We start from the raw sequence: 18,798 nt of genomic DNA on the forward strand, positions 1-18,798 counted from the left end.
TTTAACTGAACCAAATACAATTTACTCAAGGTATTAATAATAACATACAAATTATTATTAAATTATTATTAATATATAAAATACAGTTGAGGTCAAAAGTTTAAACAGACCTGGCAGAATGTGCAAAATTATTTTACGAAAATGCATGTTTTGTTTTTTTTATTTAGTACTAACCTGAATAAGATATTTCACATAAAAGATGTTTACATGTAGTCCACAAGAGAAAATAATAGTTGAATTTATAAAAATGACCCTGTTCAAAAGTTTGCATACACTTGATTCTTAATACTGTGTTGTTACCTGAATGATCCACAGCTGTTTTTCTTTGTTTGTTTGTTTGTTTGTTTGTTTGTTTGTTTAGTGATAGCTGTTCATGAGTCCCTTGTTTTTCAGTTAACTTGCCCGCTGTTCTTCAGAAAAATCCTTCAGGTCCCACAAATTCTTTGGTTTTTCAACATTTTTGTGTATTTGAACCCTTTCCAGCAATTACGGTATAATTTGAGATCCATCTTTTCACACTGAGGGACAACTAAGGGACTCATAGGCAACTATTACAGAAGGTTGAAACACTCACTGATGCTCCAGAAGGACAAACGATGCATTAAGAGCCAGGGATGTAAACTTTTGAACAGAATGAAGATGTTTATATTTTTCTTATTTTGCCTAAATATCATAGTTTTTGTCTTCAGAAGCTACAGAAGATACTTGCATGTTTCCCAGAAGACAAAATAAGTTAAATTTACCCTGAACTTCAATTCCAAAAGTTTTCACCCCCGGCTCTTAATGCATGGTTATTCCTTCTGAAGCATCAGTGAGTGTTTCAACCTTCTGTAATAGTTATGAGTCCCTCAGTTGTCCTCAGTGTGAAACGATGGATCTCAAAGTCATACAGTCATTGTTGGAAAGTGTTCAAATACACTAAAATGCTGAAAAAACAAAATATTTGTGTGACCTGAAGGATTTTTCTAAAGAACAGCAGGCAGTTTAGCTGTTCAGGACAAACAAGGGACTCTTGAACATAGTCATTTTTTATAAATTCAACTATTATTTTTCTTGTGGACTATATGTAAACATCTTTTATGTGAAATAGCTTATTCAGGTCAGTACTAAATAAAAAAAATAGCATGCATTTTGTACAATCCCTCTTATTTTGGTAAAATAATTAACATTTTGCAGATTCTGTAAGGTGTACAGGTATGTAACTTTTGACCTCAACTGTATTTAAAAAAAAAGTGAACAAAACTCTTGTGTACAAAAATCTGTTGTACAAACTTTGCAACAGATCTTTTCTCCTGCACTGTGATGTACATTTAAGCAAAATCGATTAAGATTACAAAGCAGGGAAAAAAAAATCAATTGGTTCAATACACTGATTGATGGAGGGAGATCTGAATGCAGTCAATTGTAAGAAAGGGACAGGGTGTAAACAGACTAAACGATTGGAGAAGTCTGTTATTTCACTGGAAGGTTGCATTTTGAGATTTCGATTAAAAATGACATGGTTAAAACATGAAAAACATGCATGGATAAATCCTTCATAAGACAATCAATAAAATGCATTAAGATACACAACCCAAAAAGGGTTTCTACAGTGATGCCATTAACGGACCATTTTGGGTTTCCCAAATTTTTTTCTTAGCTTAAAGAACATTTTAATAATCTAAAGAACTTTTTTTTACAATATAAACAACCATTTGAGCATGGAAAATTCTCCACTGATGTTAAATGTTCTTCATAAAACCATAGATGCCAACATGAACACTTATTTTCAAGTGTGCAGGGTAAAATTTTATTCCATTCTGACTTTAACACACTAGCAGTTTTAGATTAATTTTGAGCTGAATATGTCTGAAAGCAATGACCTGTAGTTCAGTGATTGAGTCAGATGGTAAATCACTAATCGTACTAACTAATTTAGTCATTGAGTGAGCTGTCAACCATGAGTAGGAAACTGATTGCAATTGATTCCGGTTGATTCATTAAATTCATTAAAAATAACAGGTTCATGAGAGTAATTTGTTCTGGAATTGTACTACACTGGTTGTGCTTCATTCACTGAAAAAGAAAAATCAAAAATCAACTGTCACTTCTGATTTTAAAACTGCTAACAGGAAACGCTGTGTTTTAGTACGGTGTTCCAGCATGCAAAACAAAAAGCGCATATGTTCAAAAAACACACAGAACCGAACGTCATGAAAATCACTTGGTTCCAATATTTTTTAAGAAATGGAACATACCCTTGATGCCCAATCCCACAGTGGCAGACAGGATGTGATGCATCTCTTCACACACTCCCACACTCCAAACGTCCTCCTCTAGCGTATCACACGTTATTTAAGCAGAAATGTCTCAGAGGAATTCAGGGCACCTTCAAACAACACTTTCTCCATGTGACATGTCTCAGACTAATCTAATTGAAGCAGATGCAGAAAATACCACAGGAATTGGATTGTCTGTGTTCTCATTTCTCTCTGCTGTAGTAACTAGATTTTCTCAGTTCTACAGAATGCTGTTCTTCAAGATAAGAAAGTTAAGAAGGTAGTGCTGAGAGTGCGAAAAAGACTCTGCAACCAAAGCAGTGTTTTTAAACCGGTGCAGCTGTACAGCTGTTCAACTTCTAGGTCCCGTAGAGCAGTCAGGTCACAGAAGTCCACACTACAAAACACTTCTGTTAAAGACAGAACAACAGTCAGTTCTGTCAATATGATGTCAATACAGATTGTTGTACCTAGATGTTGTGAAGCCCCCAAAAGAACCAAAAAACACAACAAGGTTGGAGGAATAACAAAATTTCAGTGCATTTGCAAAGGTTTGCAAGGAGGAAGGAGGAACACTACTGAAATGGAGGAACACAATATTTTTACATTCAAATATACATATACATTTTTTCTCCCACAGTTGGCAAATTATATAAACAATAACAGAAAATATCTCTATATGCTATGGTAGAGTCACAAAATGGGATGCCAACAGTATGTTAGAGAGGTTGTTATTTTTACCAACAAAGTTGGCAAAGGGTGTGAATCCATAACAAAGGAGCGCAAGAAATTCAGTTTTAGTTAGTGTGCAGTTTGCCGAAGATCAGAATAAATGAGAAGCACTGTGAAAAAGCAATATACCACAATTCCTATCCGAACAGGATTAGATTCCTCAGAGGGCACAGAAATTACATAAATTTGATCCCAAAAGACACGTCTGGGGTTAAAAATCAAGACATACATCAATGTAAAATATGAATTGGTCTGACTATAAATTAGTACTGTCTGAATCTGGAGGACAGAGACAGCAGCAAATGACAGCACACGCAGAATGACACTGCAAGCGAGTCTATCATTTTTATTAAATGATGTTTTTGATAGGGTGGCTCTTTTTGGACTCCTGGCATACATACATGAAGAATGACTGAAAGCCTAACTCAGTCCAAGCAAGAATTGCTATTCTCTTGTTAGGCAGAGTGACAGAGTGTCAGCCTGCAAGTATAAGAACGATAACATTCAGTTGCGGAAAACAGGCTTCTGCAATAAAGAAAGCTGTGGAAGAACATCATTGCAGATTTGACTGAAGAGGGCAGTGGCCTCTCTAAGCTGCATGTGTGTGCGGCTGCACAGTTCTGATATTGCTCCCCTCACACAGAACAAAAGTGCAAAAAGCAGCTGGAATGTGTGAATGCCTTGAATCAGAGCGAAATAAATGGACAGCAGTACAATCTAGAGTCCATACACATGACCACTGATTTTCAATACGGTACTAAAACTGTTTCTGGATTTCAAAATCTTTTCTCAAAATTTTTTATTGGAACTATTTACATTTACATTTACATTTAGACATTTAGCAGATGCTTTTATCCAAAGCGACGTACAAAAGAGGACAATGGAAGCAATCAAAATCAACAAAAGCAAGCTAGTGTTAGAGGCTTTTTTTTTTGTTTGTTTGTTTGTTTTTTTGTTAATTGTATAATAAATGAATAGAAAAATAGGTAGAATATAAAAATAACAGAGAAGCTAGTTTTTTTTTTAAGAAAACAAGTAAATGAATAGAGTAAGTCCAAATGGAATTTTTTCTTCTTTTTTATATAAAGAATAGAATTAGAAATTATTTCCAAAGATTTTTTGTGTGTCAACCATTTTGAATAACTGATTTTCAGTTATTGTTTTATTTTTGCCAAAATATTTTTTGACAAAAAAAATAAAAACAATAAAAAAGTATGCATTATTATTAATGTAATAATATTAATAATAATCATAACCATGTAATTTGTAAATAATTATGATTACATTAAATAGGTACAAAAGTGTAAATATTGTTACTAAAATACAAAGTATATTAGATACTAGTATGCTAGATTGCATATACTAGTATCCATATAGTTGTGTACTAAATCACACAAACATACAAATATAATAAAAGCAAATGTTTTGAAAAAATGTAAAAGTAATGACATTAAATGAAGATGCAATACTTACAATTCACCACTATTTCTAGGTCACTAAATTTGTGAGACTCTGTACACTACCAGTCAAAAGTTTTTGAACAGTAAGATCTTTAATGTTTAAATGAGTGTCTTCTGCTCACCAAGGCTGCACTTATTTGATCCTAAGTAGAGCAAAAACAGTAAAATTCAGTAAAATAGTTTTACTATTTAAAATAACTGTTTTTAGCATCATTACTCCAGTCACATGATCCTTCAGAAATAATTTTAATATTCTGATTTGCTGCTCAAAAAACATTTATTATTATTATTATTATTATTATCATTATTATTATTATTATTGTTGTTGAAAACAGCCGAGTAGAATTTTTTCAAGTTTCTCTGATGAATAGAAAGTTCAGAAGAATAGCATTTATCCGAAATAAAAATCTTTTGTAACATTATAAATGTCTTTATCATCACTTTCGATCAAGCATACTTGCTAAATAACCATTTTGATTATAACATAACTGTTGCCTTTGTTTATTTAACCCATTTTGGGTTCATTTAAAAATTTTTACCCAGCAGTACTGTAGTTTTACTATGGTTTTGCATGTTCAAACTTTTAACCCAAACCAGCTGGGTTTGTCCCTAATTGACCAGTCACTGCATTGCCAAAATACCCCAAATTGGGTTGTTTTTACCACAGGACTTCCATTAACATTCATTAGAAAAGAGTAACTGCAGGAAAACGGCAGACAGGAAGGCACTGAATGATCAGTGCTATTAAGGCAGGCCTTAGCGAAGGTCAGTTTTCCTAATGCAGCACACCAGCTATTGCTCCATCTTTGCTAGCTGCGCCGGTTAACCAATCCGGCATCTCTCTCAAAGTGACACGCTGTTTGTTGGGGTAATTCCCGTTGTGTGTGCGTGTGTGTGAGAGAGATAAATCACGTCTATATGAGAATAATGCTGAGCACAGCTCTCTGAGAGATAACCTGTCAGTGGAGGAAGAGAGCTGCAGTTCAGAGCAATCGATGCAGCGCCTGACCCTCAATACAGCAATGCAGCGAGAGAGAGGGAGGGAGTGAGAGAGACAGACAGAGACACCGAGAGAGACATGCAGCCTTGAAGAGATTTATTAATTAGGTTATACAGCGGAACATGACGTTTGTCAAAATATTGCCTAATCTTTTGATTTTGTTTAATAGGCAAATAACACTGTGAAACAACCAAGTTTATACATTCGTACAAGCTCATTAAAGTGTTTTTGCATAATATTACAGACTGGGCACTTACATTCATGTCAGCTTTCATTTGAATCAACCCTTGAGTCTATCATCTACTGAAGTATAAACCCAGACCCTTTAGACATGCAAACTCTATTTCACGCACCGCTGTCCTGAAACATCTGAGCGCAAATTTGCTGCATATTCAGTGTTACAGCACGGGGCACTACAGCACTTTTGTGATAGTACTTCTACTGGTCGTTTTCACTTTCATGTTCGGAATACCTATTTAAAGGAAAATGTATGGCGCAAGTTAACGTTAGTTAAGTGCTGTGTGTAATTTTTGAGCAAAATGATGTCCAAAAATAATGACTTTTTAACCTGCTATTAGTCAGATTCACTCTCAAAAATAAAGCTTAAAAACTAAAGGCACTCCACGAAGAGCCTTTCCATAGTACAAAAGGTTCTTTATAACAGAAAAATATTCTTCAGATTATTAAAATAATCTTCATACTAAGAAAAAAAAAAAAGTTCTTTAAAGAGAAAGGCTCTTTGGGGAAGCCAAAATGGTTCACAAAAAAAAAAAAAATTGGGTCAAATATGGACTAGCCCAACTTTTGGGTTAAAATTTTAATTTAAAAAATTGGGTTAGTCTTATTTGACTCAATATGTGATTATATATGATCAGTTATATGAAACAGTTAATAAGATTATGCGATATAAGATCGTCGGGCCATTCTGTAACTCCCCAACCGGACCTCACTGGAAAATTGGACCTTTTTAGTTACATCCAGCATCACTACCCACTCCTACCCTGCGAATATTAAGCCCCGGGACGCCCCTGTTGCTTTAAACAAAGCGATAGATTAAAGCTTTTCCCCTGCGCTTTACTGGGACGGCTCCCGTGAGGGCTCGTGGGTGATTCCCATTTATATCATTAACCACTGGCCACGAGTTTTGGGGCTCTGCTCTCACTGAGCATATTTATTCATATAGCATAGTTTATTATATTTGAGATCAACTACAAACAGTGTTTAATTTATAAAGTTTAGTTTTGAAATGTAAGTGAATAACAATAGGCTGAAGCCAGAGCCAATGGGGAAAGTCTTTGCACAACGAGACCCTGGCCCATTTTGGAGGTTATGCCCACTTTTAGAGTTGCCGCCCCATTTTGGAGATCTCCGGTCTGCAGTTATACATACTTGGGAAAATCACTAGCAGTGTGAATGAACCAAAATCAAAAGATTCTGGGACAAATCATGGGACGCATTACCCGTGTATTTTCCAGAATCACTGTGTGAAAAAGGCTTTAGAGTTGGGTTGAAACCACCCAGCATTTTGTAGACTGTTCCTATGTTGCATTGCTATGAAAACTCCCTTTTGGAACCAATATTTTTAAAAGTTTTGATATGTGTCCCAATCTTTTACCATTGGTTGATCTGCAACCATGAGGAAACCAATCACATCATAGCGTAATATGTTTTCCCTCTTTTACTATCCAATCAAATTTCAATTGCTAAAATGAAATCTAAATCTAGAATACAGATGTGACACACAATAAAGGGTATCTTTTCTGTGTTAATCAATTCAATTCTGCAACGTCACGGCTGACAGCTCAGATATTGTGTTTTGTATGATATTAAAATGGTTTCATTTAAGTTTGTATATTATTGTTCTTGACTTTAATAAAACTAATGAAAGCCACAGTGAAGATCTCTTTTAACATCTTGACAACAACGGAAATGAGAACGTTCAAACTGTGTGAACAAACAAATGTATTTCATAACAATTGCATCAGTCACATTTTCAATAATGGTGAAATGGTATTGTTTTCATTTATTTGATTGTTGTTATCAATTTCGTTGGAAGTGCATATTAGAAGGCGCCTGCTGAGAGAGCCCTCTTTAAACTTCTTAATGAAAGTTTCTAGACATATTTTGAATGACATTTTGAGAGAAAAAAAAAAAAAAAAAAAAGTATTTAAAAATTAGGAATAAAATCCAACATCACAACTGGCACCGGCAGCAAAAATAGTGCTTCCTAACCATGCAAAATTTCTTTTTCAGACTGCCTACATCAATGTACACATCAATAATAATGATAAGAGATAATTGTCTCTGATATCCTGTTTCACTTGGAAATACATCAGATTACAGAGCTGAAATGGGTTTAACTGACTTTAAAGAGGCTTACATTTGGCATGCTGCTGAACCTACTATTTATTCATACAGTGGGTAAAATAAGTATTGAACACATAACAATTTTCTCAGTAAATATATTTCTAAAGGTGCTGTTGACTTGAAATTTTCAGCAGACGTCTTATTACCAACAAAGGCTTCTGTACGAAGTATGAAATAAACTTCAATAGTTCAATACTTTTTCCCCCAGTGTCATTACACATAACATAATTTCTAAAATTTGTTTTGTTTAATTTGTATGTATGGATTGCTTGGGTTATTATCAACATTTGGTGAAAATCGTGTCAACAGCACCTTCTGAAATATTTTTACCGGTATTTTTAAAATGGTGACATGTTCAATACTTATTTTACCCACTGTACATACATGCTCTTTCCTTTCTATAAAAGCATACACTCTGCAGCAGTCTGAGAGAAGAAGGTGAAAGGAGAGAGAATGCTCTGTCTCTCTACTATCCTAAAGAGGTTGATAATGCGCTATAATCTATTCCTTCATCAAATCCCTCTAGTAGGAAGGAGAACACCTCCATTTCACACTCAACACTCTGAAAACGGCATTTCTCTAAAGGTCATGCCAATTTTTTTCCCATTTCAATGATCAAAAAACAGGCGCACACACACACAGAATCATACTAATGCATCAGCAAGAAGGCTAGCGAGCACTCACAACAAATATCATCCTCTGATCATACATTTTTCATGTCGTAGGCACTGGCAGGAAGAAGATACACATCCCTGTTTAAAACATGCGAAAACTTTACCTGTTTTAATATCATGCATACACCTCACTGGTTTTGCAAACTAAGCCAATGTTGCAGAAAAAGCCAATACTAATGTTTCTCCAGACAGATTTAGCTAAATTGATGATCTGTCAAAGGGAATTACAATGAGTAGAAACCAGGATGAAATGATCATGCTAAAGAACGCTACTACAGGAGACATCAATTTGATTATGCTGGGGTTGCTCTTCAGGAACTAAATTGCACATGGCCAAATATAAAGCTCCTGGGAGTTGGAATCATATTTCATTAGAGATAAAGTCTCAAACCATAAAATGAAAATTACAGGTAAAGTTAACATGAGATGTGAACATGCACCAAATTTGAAAATGCTTAAAGGGAGTTGATCAGAAATTAACTGGATTGAATAGAAAGGGCTTGATTATTTTAGTCAACAAGGAAAGTCATTTCAGGAGTGAAGCAAGTTGTAGCCATTAGGGTACAATGTATAGTGCACAAGGCACAAAGCCTGATATTTCTAACCATGCATACTATGGGTACGCAGCTTGCACATGCACCTTTCATGCTAATTATTTTGTCCACAAGGTAATAACACCATTGTTCCACAGTTCAAAAAAAAAAAGAATGGGAGAAGACAGAAGAACAACAAAACAGAACAAAAAGCTACTTGAAACAGCAACAACAAAAGACGCCCAAGTGCTTGCGTGAGGGAGCTGAGAGAAAAACACAACTTTAGTATTTTTTAAGCAGGACAAAAACACAGTCTCAGTGTGGACTGAAGGCCAAAACTCAGAAAAAAAGTATTAAGATTAGTGTAGATGAAACCTTACTTTCTTACTATACTGTCCTGGTCTTATTATGGACAATCCATTTGTGCACATTAGTCGAAAGAAACCTTAAGTTTTTGAAGATGCTCTCCCGAGTGGATAAATTTGGAAATGTTGTTTTCACATTATAGTGTAGACTGTGAAAACAGAGGCATTTGAAAGCAGCGAGGCATGTTTATAGTCTTGTGACACATGCAGCGTTGGGGAATAACTTGTTACATGTAATGGAATTACATAATTTACTTACAAAATAAATGTAACTGTAAACTGTTACAATTACTGTAATCTTTTTATTTTTAAACTGATACTTTTGAATGTTGTCGTCACATATGCACCTTACATGAGTTTTGTAATTCATTAGGTTTGCCCAGTAGCTCATGGCGTTGCACTTGAGTGATAAGGAGCTCCGGTACGAACCCCATGAAACTACAGTTTGACAAAACAGCTCAAATCCGCATAAGGAAGTACAAATAGCATGGCTGCATCAACAAATGTGTTTTTATATAACTTTTGGCATTTGTTAACACTATCAGGTAGGTTTAGGGTTGGGTTTCGTAGGCGATATTTCCAACACGAGAGAGCATTAACCTTTAGCAACACTACCCGGAAACATGGTAACTTGTAATCTGTAACCTATTACATTTCCAAAGTAACCTTCCCAACACTGTGACACATATTGTACCAATACGTATTGTGCCTTATGTGTTATTCACTTACACGCTGCTGCCTAATATACTTTAGTTTGTACACTCTTCGTATCACTGTACTGCAAAGATTACAGAAAATGTATTCACAATTGCTGTCCTGTGGCAAAACATAAGAGCAGTTGTGTTTTAGACCAGACATCTGCCTGCATCATCTCAGTGAGCTCATATGAAGGTTTTATGCATGCGGAGTAAGACAATGTTAGCGCTTTCCAACATTGAAAAACTTCTGGAAAAGGCTAGTGTGGAGAGACAGCATTTTGCAATGAAAACACTATTTTTGAATGTATCCTGATTAACCCTCTGGGGTCTGAGGGGTTTTTGGGGCCCTGGAGAAGTTTTTACAGATTTAGCCTAAATGGGGTCAATTTTGCTTTCACGTCTGTGGACTAAATCTACAAAATGACGCAAAAATAAAAAGTAAAAAGTCGTTTTTCATCCCTCATGATTTTGTTCATAAAAAAAGTAAAGCTTCCCCCCAGTAGTTGACTTACCGTTAGTTAACGACAAGAGGCTTAGTCAACCAAAATTTTATTAGTTGCTTAGTTGCAGAAAAAACAATCCACAGTAAGTGGTGAAGTCATGCAGTCTGTGACAGAAAGATTATTAACGACTGGTCTATGAGGTAATATAGTATAGGGCAGGACATCCAGGCACTCTTGTATCATTCATCAACCTTAAATATGGCTTTTCATCTGAAATATGTAAGTAGTAGCAACTTCACATGGCCGCTCACTGTAATGTTAACCTAGAAAACTGTGCGCTACTTAAGTGTCTGAGTGGAAGCTGAATAATAGTGCGGTCACTGCATGACAGCTAGAGGCGCCAGTGCAGTCACTTGCTCTTAAAATGCTCCCTTTTTTTGTGGTCATACAGATAAGAGTAATACATCTTTCGAATCTATGTTTATTTGTGTGCACTCACAATAACAACAAAATGTTGCATTTTTGTAAAATAATGAAAGTAAACAGGATGCGCTTTCTGGCTCTCGGTCTCTGTGAACTTCAGCGCAAAATTTTGAAACTCTGTGTGAACTTGCCTTACAGATATGAAAAATATATCTACAGAGAGTGAAATGTCTACTTTTAAATGAACCAATTCAAACAGAAAAAAATATTCTCAGATTATGTCATCCATATGAAACACACATACAGGCTTCATCTCTGAAGTCAAAAAGAAAGCACTAGTTTATTAATAAATTATTCAAATGTTAATGCAGCCTCCTTACTGTTTTTCCTGACATGCGCTTGAGCGCTTCTAAGCTATGTAGGCAATTAAAAGCTCATTATTATGATTTATATGGTTTATTAATAAACGTGTGACAAATAGTCAACTAATGCTTAAAGGAGAAGTCCACTTCCAAAACTAAGATTCACATATAATGTACTCAACCCCCTTGTCATCCAAGATGTTCATGTCTTTCTTTCAAATTATGTTTTTGAGCAAAACATTTCAGAAACATTTTCAAAACATTTTTCTCCATATAATGGACTGATGTGGTGCCCCAAGTTTGAACTTCCAAAATGCAGTTTAAATGCAGCTTCAAACGATCCCAAATGCAGTTGTAAACGATCCCAGTCGAGAAAGAAGGGTCTTATCTACTGTAACGATTGGTTATTTTAATAAAAATAATACAATTTACTTTTTAATGTCAAATGTTCGTCTTGTCTTACTCTGCCTGGACTGTTTTTGTTCCAGTTCATGACAGTTGGTGTATGTCGAAAAACTCCCATCTCATGTTCTTCCTCAACTTCAGAATTGCCCTATATCGCTGTTTTACCTTTTGATCTTCTTCGCATGTTCACTTTGCAAAAACTAGGTGGGTAGGATGATTTTGAAATGATTTTTGAAGTTGAGGGAGAAAATACGAACTATCTTGAGTCAGAACACACAGAGTTCAGGGAGAGCAAGACAAGACGAGTGTTTAAGATTAAAAAGTATTTAAATTGTATTTTTTTAATGAAATAGCAATCGTTTCGCTAGATAAGACCCTTCTTCTTCGGCTGGGATTGTTTACAACCGCATTTGGGATCGTTTGAAGCTGCATTTAAACTGCATTTTGGAAGTTCAAAATCGGGGCACCATATCAGTCCATTATATGGAGAAAAATGCAGAAATGTTTTTTTTTTGTTCCTCAAAAAACACAATTTCTTCACGACTGAAGAAAGAAAGACATGAACATCTTGGATGACAAGGTGGTGAGTACATTATATGTAAATCTTTGTTTTGGACTTCTCCTTTTAAATGAACGACTACTAGTCGACCAGAAAAATCTTTGTTCAAGGGCATCCCTATAAAAAAAAATGACTGGGACATAATTGTATATTGTAAAAATGTATAATAAAACATTTAAATAAATGTTTAAAATATACAGTGACTGCATGGCAAGGATGTGATGTAAGTCTTTGCATGGATCTAAGGTCTGTATTATACCGTCAATGCATAACCAACTGTTCCTCCACCAAAAAAAGCTACATCTCAAAATTTAGACAACTTTTTCATAGTTTTTACATTAGTACAGACTGCAATAGCTTCAACAAAAATACAAAACCCTGGTTTTAAATGCTTCTTATTGGACTGGAGTAAGAAAGAGGAGATGTCACTCTCTGAAGAAACCTTACTTCACAATGTATGCGACGTTACATCACAAATGTAGAGCCTGAGAGGGATTGTGAGGGCTTTGATTCTGCATTTGGGATAGGGCTTATAAACACTTTCAAGCGTAGCTTTGCACAGTAGCTCTGGCTGTGAATAAATCATGCTGTGTGAAACACTCACCTGGGCTGTCAGAGTGGCACTGGGGTGACAGAAAATAGCAGACCTGGCACCTGTTCTCAGGCCGTGCGCTCTCCTGACAGTCTGGTGACTTCCAAGAGAAATGGACAGCGCCTCCTGTGGGAAAGGAGGACAAACAGCATATCAGTCTCTGAGAATGTGACAAAGTCAAAGTTCTCTCAAAGAAAATTTTTTGTTTGTAATTTTACAGTGCCATGTATTTTGCATTGTGGTAATATCAACAATATCTGTGCTGCTAAAAGTGCATAATAGCAAAGTACCAAGCATTCACCAGACATTCAAAGAAACATTAAACCGTTACGCCCCTACTAAATACAGCACTGAAACTCACCATCCTCTTTTCATCATATAGCAGCTGTTCCCTATCCAATTACGACCAGTTACACACATTACAAATTAATTATGCAAAAGCTTAGTACTACAGACAGCTGCAGGTGGGTATGTCGCATCAAAGAGGCAGAAAGCAGCAGGGGACGGCGTGTGGCTGTGAGGGACTACGTAGGCGAGGTGTAGCGCAGGTTGAGAGGGGTCAAGGACTCGAATGTCTGCAGCGCTCTTATCTTAAGTTAATGCAGGCGCAGAGCCCGTAGATCTTACTCTCGACTTCTGCAGTGTATTTGCACAGCTCCCAGAGTGATGGATAAAAGCTGTCACGTCCATCACCTCAGGAACGAGAAGAAAGTAATAGAGAGAAAATAATAGGCCGGCGTATGCAAAGCGAGAGATGAGATTTCACGTTGTGTCGCCGGTGTTTAAACACAAAGCTGTGACAGGACAGTCAGTGCGAGCAAGTAAATCGTTTTGTTAAAGTGAGACAGTCTCAGGAGTTAGTGAACCTCTCGGCCACTCATCCATGACGGCGGCAATTAGCCCTGCCCTGTGTAGGCTGTGAGGATATCCCTCCTTCAAATCGTCTCATCAAAACCTATTACTTTCGCGATATCCACTTATAATGTCAGACAGGTTGTTTATCTCAGTCCAAACTGTTAGATAGCACACTAAGAGTCCATTTACTGACCATCTGATGCTTACTGCACGCAAACAGGCAAACATTCTCTCAATCTGGCAAACTCTAATCTGATTGGTTGGCGCAGCGTAACTTCCAAGAATTGGATCCACAGGGGGGTTTTTTGTTTGTTTTTAAATGGGACCAGGCTGTGTTTCAGAGGAAGAATGAATCCATGGATTTGCCTTGATTAGAGGCATTATACTTTTTTTTTCTGAAATATTTCTTTGAAATAAAAATCAATATACTTATGCACTTTTAAATTTTAAAATTCTTTTTTACCAAACTTTAAAAATTGAGCTTTTTATTTTTATTTTATTTTTTTTTTACATGTAGAAGTGAAGATTTTGATTCAACCCCCGACTCAAATGTTTTAACTCGGTTTGATTTGTTTAGTGATTTGTGATGACCAATGACCGTTTTTTGCATATTTGAGTGAATTACTGAATTGTTCAGTTAATGTATTCTTAAAAAAAAAAAAAAAAAAAAAAAAAAAAACACAAGTTACATCATGTTTTATTAAATGAACACATCCAACGGTTGATCCTTTTTTCTGCTGTAACTATTTAAATCATCTTCTCAGACACCAGAAAGAGAGATTGATACACTGTAAATAATCAGTAATAAATAAATAAATGAATTACATCCTTTAATGTCTTCACAATACTTGATTTTATGTTTAAAAATGGCAACATACATGTGAATAACATCTGTTAGGTTTGGTTAACCTCTGTGAGCAGGGGCATAGTTTATAATGTCATTCATGTCCATCTCATTTTTATTTATACAGGTTTATAACTTCATTATTACATTTATTTTTATTTAATTTTACTTTACCATTTTATTTTATTTTATTTACATTTTTATCTTACCATTTTATGTTATCTTATCTTACCATTTTATTTTATTTTATCATTTTATCTTATTTTGCCATTTTATTTTACAATTTTATTTTATTTTTTACCATTTTATTTATTTATTTATTTTACCATTTTATTTTATAATTTTGTGTCACATTACGTTACATTTAAACTATATTATTATTTTATTTTATTTTATTTTACCATTTAAATTTGATTTTATTTTATCTTACCATTTTATTTTTTAACCATTTTATTTTATTTTATCTTACCATTTTATTTTATCTTATTTTGCCATTTTATTTTACAATTTTATTTTATTTTATTTTTTTACCATTTTATTTTTATTTTTTTTTTACCATTTATTTTATAATTTTGTGTCACATTACGTTACATTTAAACTATTTTATCATTTTATTTAATTTTATTTTATTTTACCATTTAATTTAGTTTAATTTATTTTATTTTATATTACCATTTTATTTTATCTTACCATTTTATTTTTTTAACCATTTTATTTTATTTTATCTAACCATTTTATTTGATCTTATTTTGACATTTTATTTTACCATTTTATTTTATTTTGCCATTTTGTTTTATCTTATTTTGCCATTTTATTTTACCATTTTATTTTATCTTATTTTGCCATTTTATTTTATTTTACCATTTTATTTTATCTTATTTTGCCATTTTATTTTATTTCACCATTTTATTTATTTTATTTTACCATTTTATTTAGTTTTATTTTATTTGACCATTTTATTTTACCATTTTATTTTACTTTACCTTACCATTTTATTTATTTATTTATTACCATTTTATTTTATCATTTTGTGCTACATTACGTTACATTATGTTATTTAAACTATTTTATAATTTTATTTTATTTTACCATTTTAATTTACTTTACCTTACCATTTTATTTATCTATGTTTTTTTTTTACCATTTTATTTTATAATTTTATGGTACATTACGTTATGTTATGTCACATTATGTAACGTTATGTTATTTAAACTATTTTACAATTTTATTTTATTTAACCAATTTATTTTATTTTATCTATAAGAACAGTTAGGGTGAAGAAAGCTAGGAAACTTGGGTGACTCAAAGTGCTAATGTGATATACAGTGTGTCTGCTTGTATGTGACCTATATTTATTTTTGTCAGCACTGAATTAACCCACCAACATTTTTCAACACTGCAAAAACAAAGAATATCTTTCAGACTGCAGACAGAGCCATTAGAAGATAAATATTTTCTGGAGCAAAGAAAGTTGGAGTCTTACTGATGATTTGATGTTGTATAAAAGGTAATTGAGCATGTATATGTAGTGAATCTATTGTGTCAGTATTGCAATTGGAGGTCTGCAGGAAAGCCAGTGCTGTGCTCAGCTGTGAGACTTCAATTAACCCAATACACTGGCAATAATTGTTCCAGATGACCTGAGGTTAAAAGTGCATGCTTGGTGTGATTTCTTAATTGTACCCCGCGGATTCACATGCAAGAAAATTAAAAAGAACCGCAGTACAGTTTAGAGGTTGGACTTGGGATAATAAAAAGGATACATTTTCATCCAAAAGAAAAACAATTCAGTTATCACCACAACTCACATCCTTAGAAACTGGGTGTGGATATTCTTATGTAAAGGGCTGAAATATCATTTTCAACCTCAACATCAAGCGACACGTGTATTCCTGTTGATTAGTCGATCACAGCATTACAAGTTTCCTCCAAAGATCAGAAGAACAACCATTCATGTCTAGTTTTCTACTGTCAGCACAATGACAGCCACTTTCTGGACATTTCACCTCTTGAGGCCTTTAGACACGGTGTCCATGAACAAAGGCTGACAGATTCAAAATCTGCTAACAGAAAACATATTTTTCTAACCAGTTTCTATTTTAAAACATTGGCTATCAAGGCATTTGGGGAGATTGTGGTGGGGGGCGGGGGTTGTTGACAGTTATGTAACATCTTTTAGTTCAGAATAGAGCTCTTTCATCAATGTGGGAAGCTTAACCCACAGGAAAGTCACACAGTTTAATGTGACAAAACATGAAGTTGCAACTATTGCCTCAGAAACTGGTTAAACGCTTATTTGCAGGCTAGTTTATTAGGGATAAGCTCATCGTGAATTGACAAGAACCTAGCAGTGAGACATTTGCAAGGTCCTCAATTCACTAAATTTAATGACTTAAAAAAAAAAAAAAAAGCACCTTGACCTCCTCTCAGTTGTTAAAGGTTTGGATATTATAATCTTTGTGAGCCATCACGAAAGCCATTTTACATCTTAACTCAAAATAAAACAAGGAAACTGATTTTTTTAATGTTGTGGGCAATAGATTTTTTTTTTCCTGTCGGTAAACCAACAAATAAATGAACGAATACATTATGACCACAACCAAGATTTTGTTTTTTTTTTTTTTTTTTTGCATTTATCTGATCCAAAGTACAGCAAAAACAGTACAATTTTAAAATATTTTTACTATTTAAATGAACTGTTTTCAATTTGAATATATTTCAAAATATATATTTTTTCCTGTGATTTCAAAGCAAATTTTTAGCACCATTACTCCAGTCACACGATCCTTCAGAAATCATTAGAATATTCGCATCTGCTTAAAAACATTTATTATTATTATTATGTTGAAAACAGTGGAGTAGAATTTGTTTTAGGTTAAACAGAATTTATCTGAAATAAAAAGGGGTACGGTATAGTATAGTGTATAATGTAACAAAAGCTTTTTATTTCAGATAAATGGTGATCTTTGGATCTTTCTATGCATCAAAGAATCCTGAAAAAAAAAAGTTTTAAATATTAATAACAACAATTAAAATGTTTCTTGAACAGCAAGGAACAGCAAATCAGCATATTAGATGATTTCTGAAGGATCATGTGACACTGAAGACTGGGGCAATGATGCTGAAAATTTAGCTTTGATCACAGGAATACATTAATTTGAAAATATATTCAAATAGAAAGCTGTCATTTTAAAGAGTAAAAATATTTCACAATATTACTGCTTTTGCTGTGTTTTGGATCTTCGAGAATTCTTTAAAAAACATTAAAAATCTTTTGACTGGTAATGCATTCCTAATAGGGCTGGACGATTTTATCGATTCTGCGATATAAATCGATATTTTTTTTCCAAAGAAAGTATCGATTTTTTAGCCGCGAGTATCGATACATACGTCCCATTCAAATCCCCCGTGTTGTTTACCCCTGTTCGCGTTGCAGGAAGAGCGATTTGGTCAGCCAGCCGCTAGTGTTGCTGTAGAGCAAGTTACCCGTACTAACTTTACACAGACACAGATGTCTACCTCTTCCTGTTTACCAAGTCAGAGCGAGGATATTCAGAGAATGGCGGCGAATATAAATCCAGCACCCGCCTGCTTAAAAGCAGATGTGTGGGAGCACTTTGGTTTTAAAAAAAAGAAGGAAAGCAACGACTTGGATAAATGCATCGCGGTTTGTAAGCTATGTGGCACTAACGTTAAATATTCCGGCAATACCACAAATTTACGAGCGCACCTAAAACGTCACCACCTGGACAAGTTTATGCTTACGGAGGACCCAAAGCAGCAGCGGCTTGTAAGCTTGTAAGCTACAGTTTGCACTGTTTCAATAAATGGAACTAATTTTCTCAACACATCTTTGATTAATTTTGTCCAGCATTTATTTTGCAAGCTGTCTGATGTTTTTTGAGTTTATTTCAATTAATTCAATCCAAGTAAATGAAACACTCACAAGATGTCACCAAAATCACTCTGTCTCTTTTAAATAAAAAATCTTTTATAATAATAAAGCGTATCGAATTATATAGAATCGTATCGAATTATATCGAATCGTATCGTTGGCTAAATATCGTGATATATATATATCATATCGTGAGCTGAATATCGTGTATCGTATCGTATCTGAGATTAGTGTATCGCTACAGCCCTAATTCCTAATACTCTCTCGTCACAGTTTTACAGAACACATTCTGGTAATGAGATTCCTTATGAGGTCAAGTTCTGCTCGCGTTCA

At 34.3% G+C, this 18,798-nt stretch overlaps 1 protein-coding gene across 1 annotated transcript in view; it reads right to left on the reverse strand.

Annotated features, from left to right (window-relative positions):
• mcu (mitochondrial calcium uniporter) overlaps nucleotides 1–18,798 on the reverse strand; it is an 88,917-nt gene that overhangs the window by 39,629 nt on the left and 30,490 nt on the right. The window contains exon 2 of the mRNA XM_051125911.1: nucleotides 12,884–12,997. Coding sequence (XP_050981868.1) covers nucleotides 12,884–12,997 — 114 coding nt within the window. The remainder of the gene's footprint in view (nucleotides 1–12,883; nucleotides 12,998–18,798) is intronic.

This window comes from Labeo rohita, chromosome 13 (assembly GCF_022985175.1).
Source record: "Labeo rohita strain BAU-BD-2019 chromosome 13, IGBB_LRoh.1.0, whole genome shotgun sequence".
NCBI lineage: Eukaryota > Metazoa > Chordata > Actinopteri > Cypriniformes > Cyprinidae > Labeo > Labeo rohita.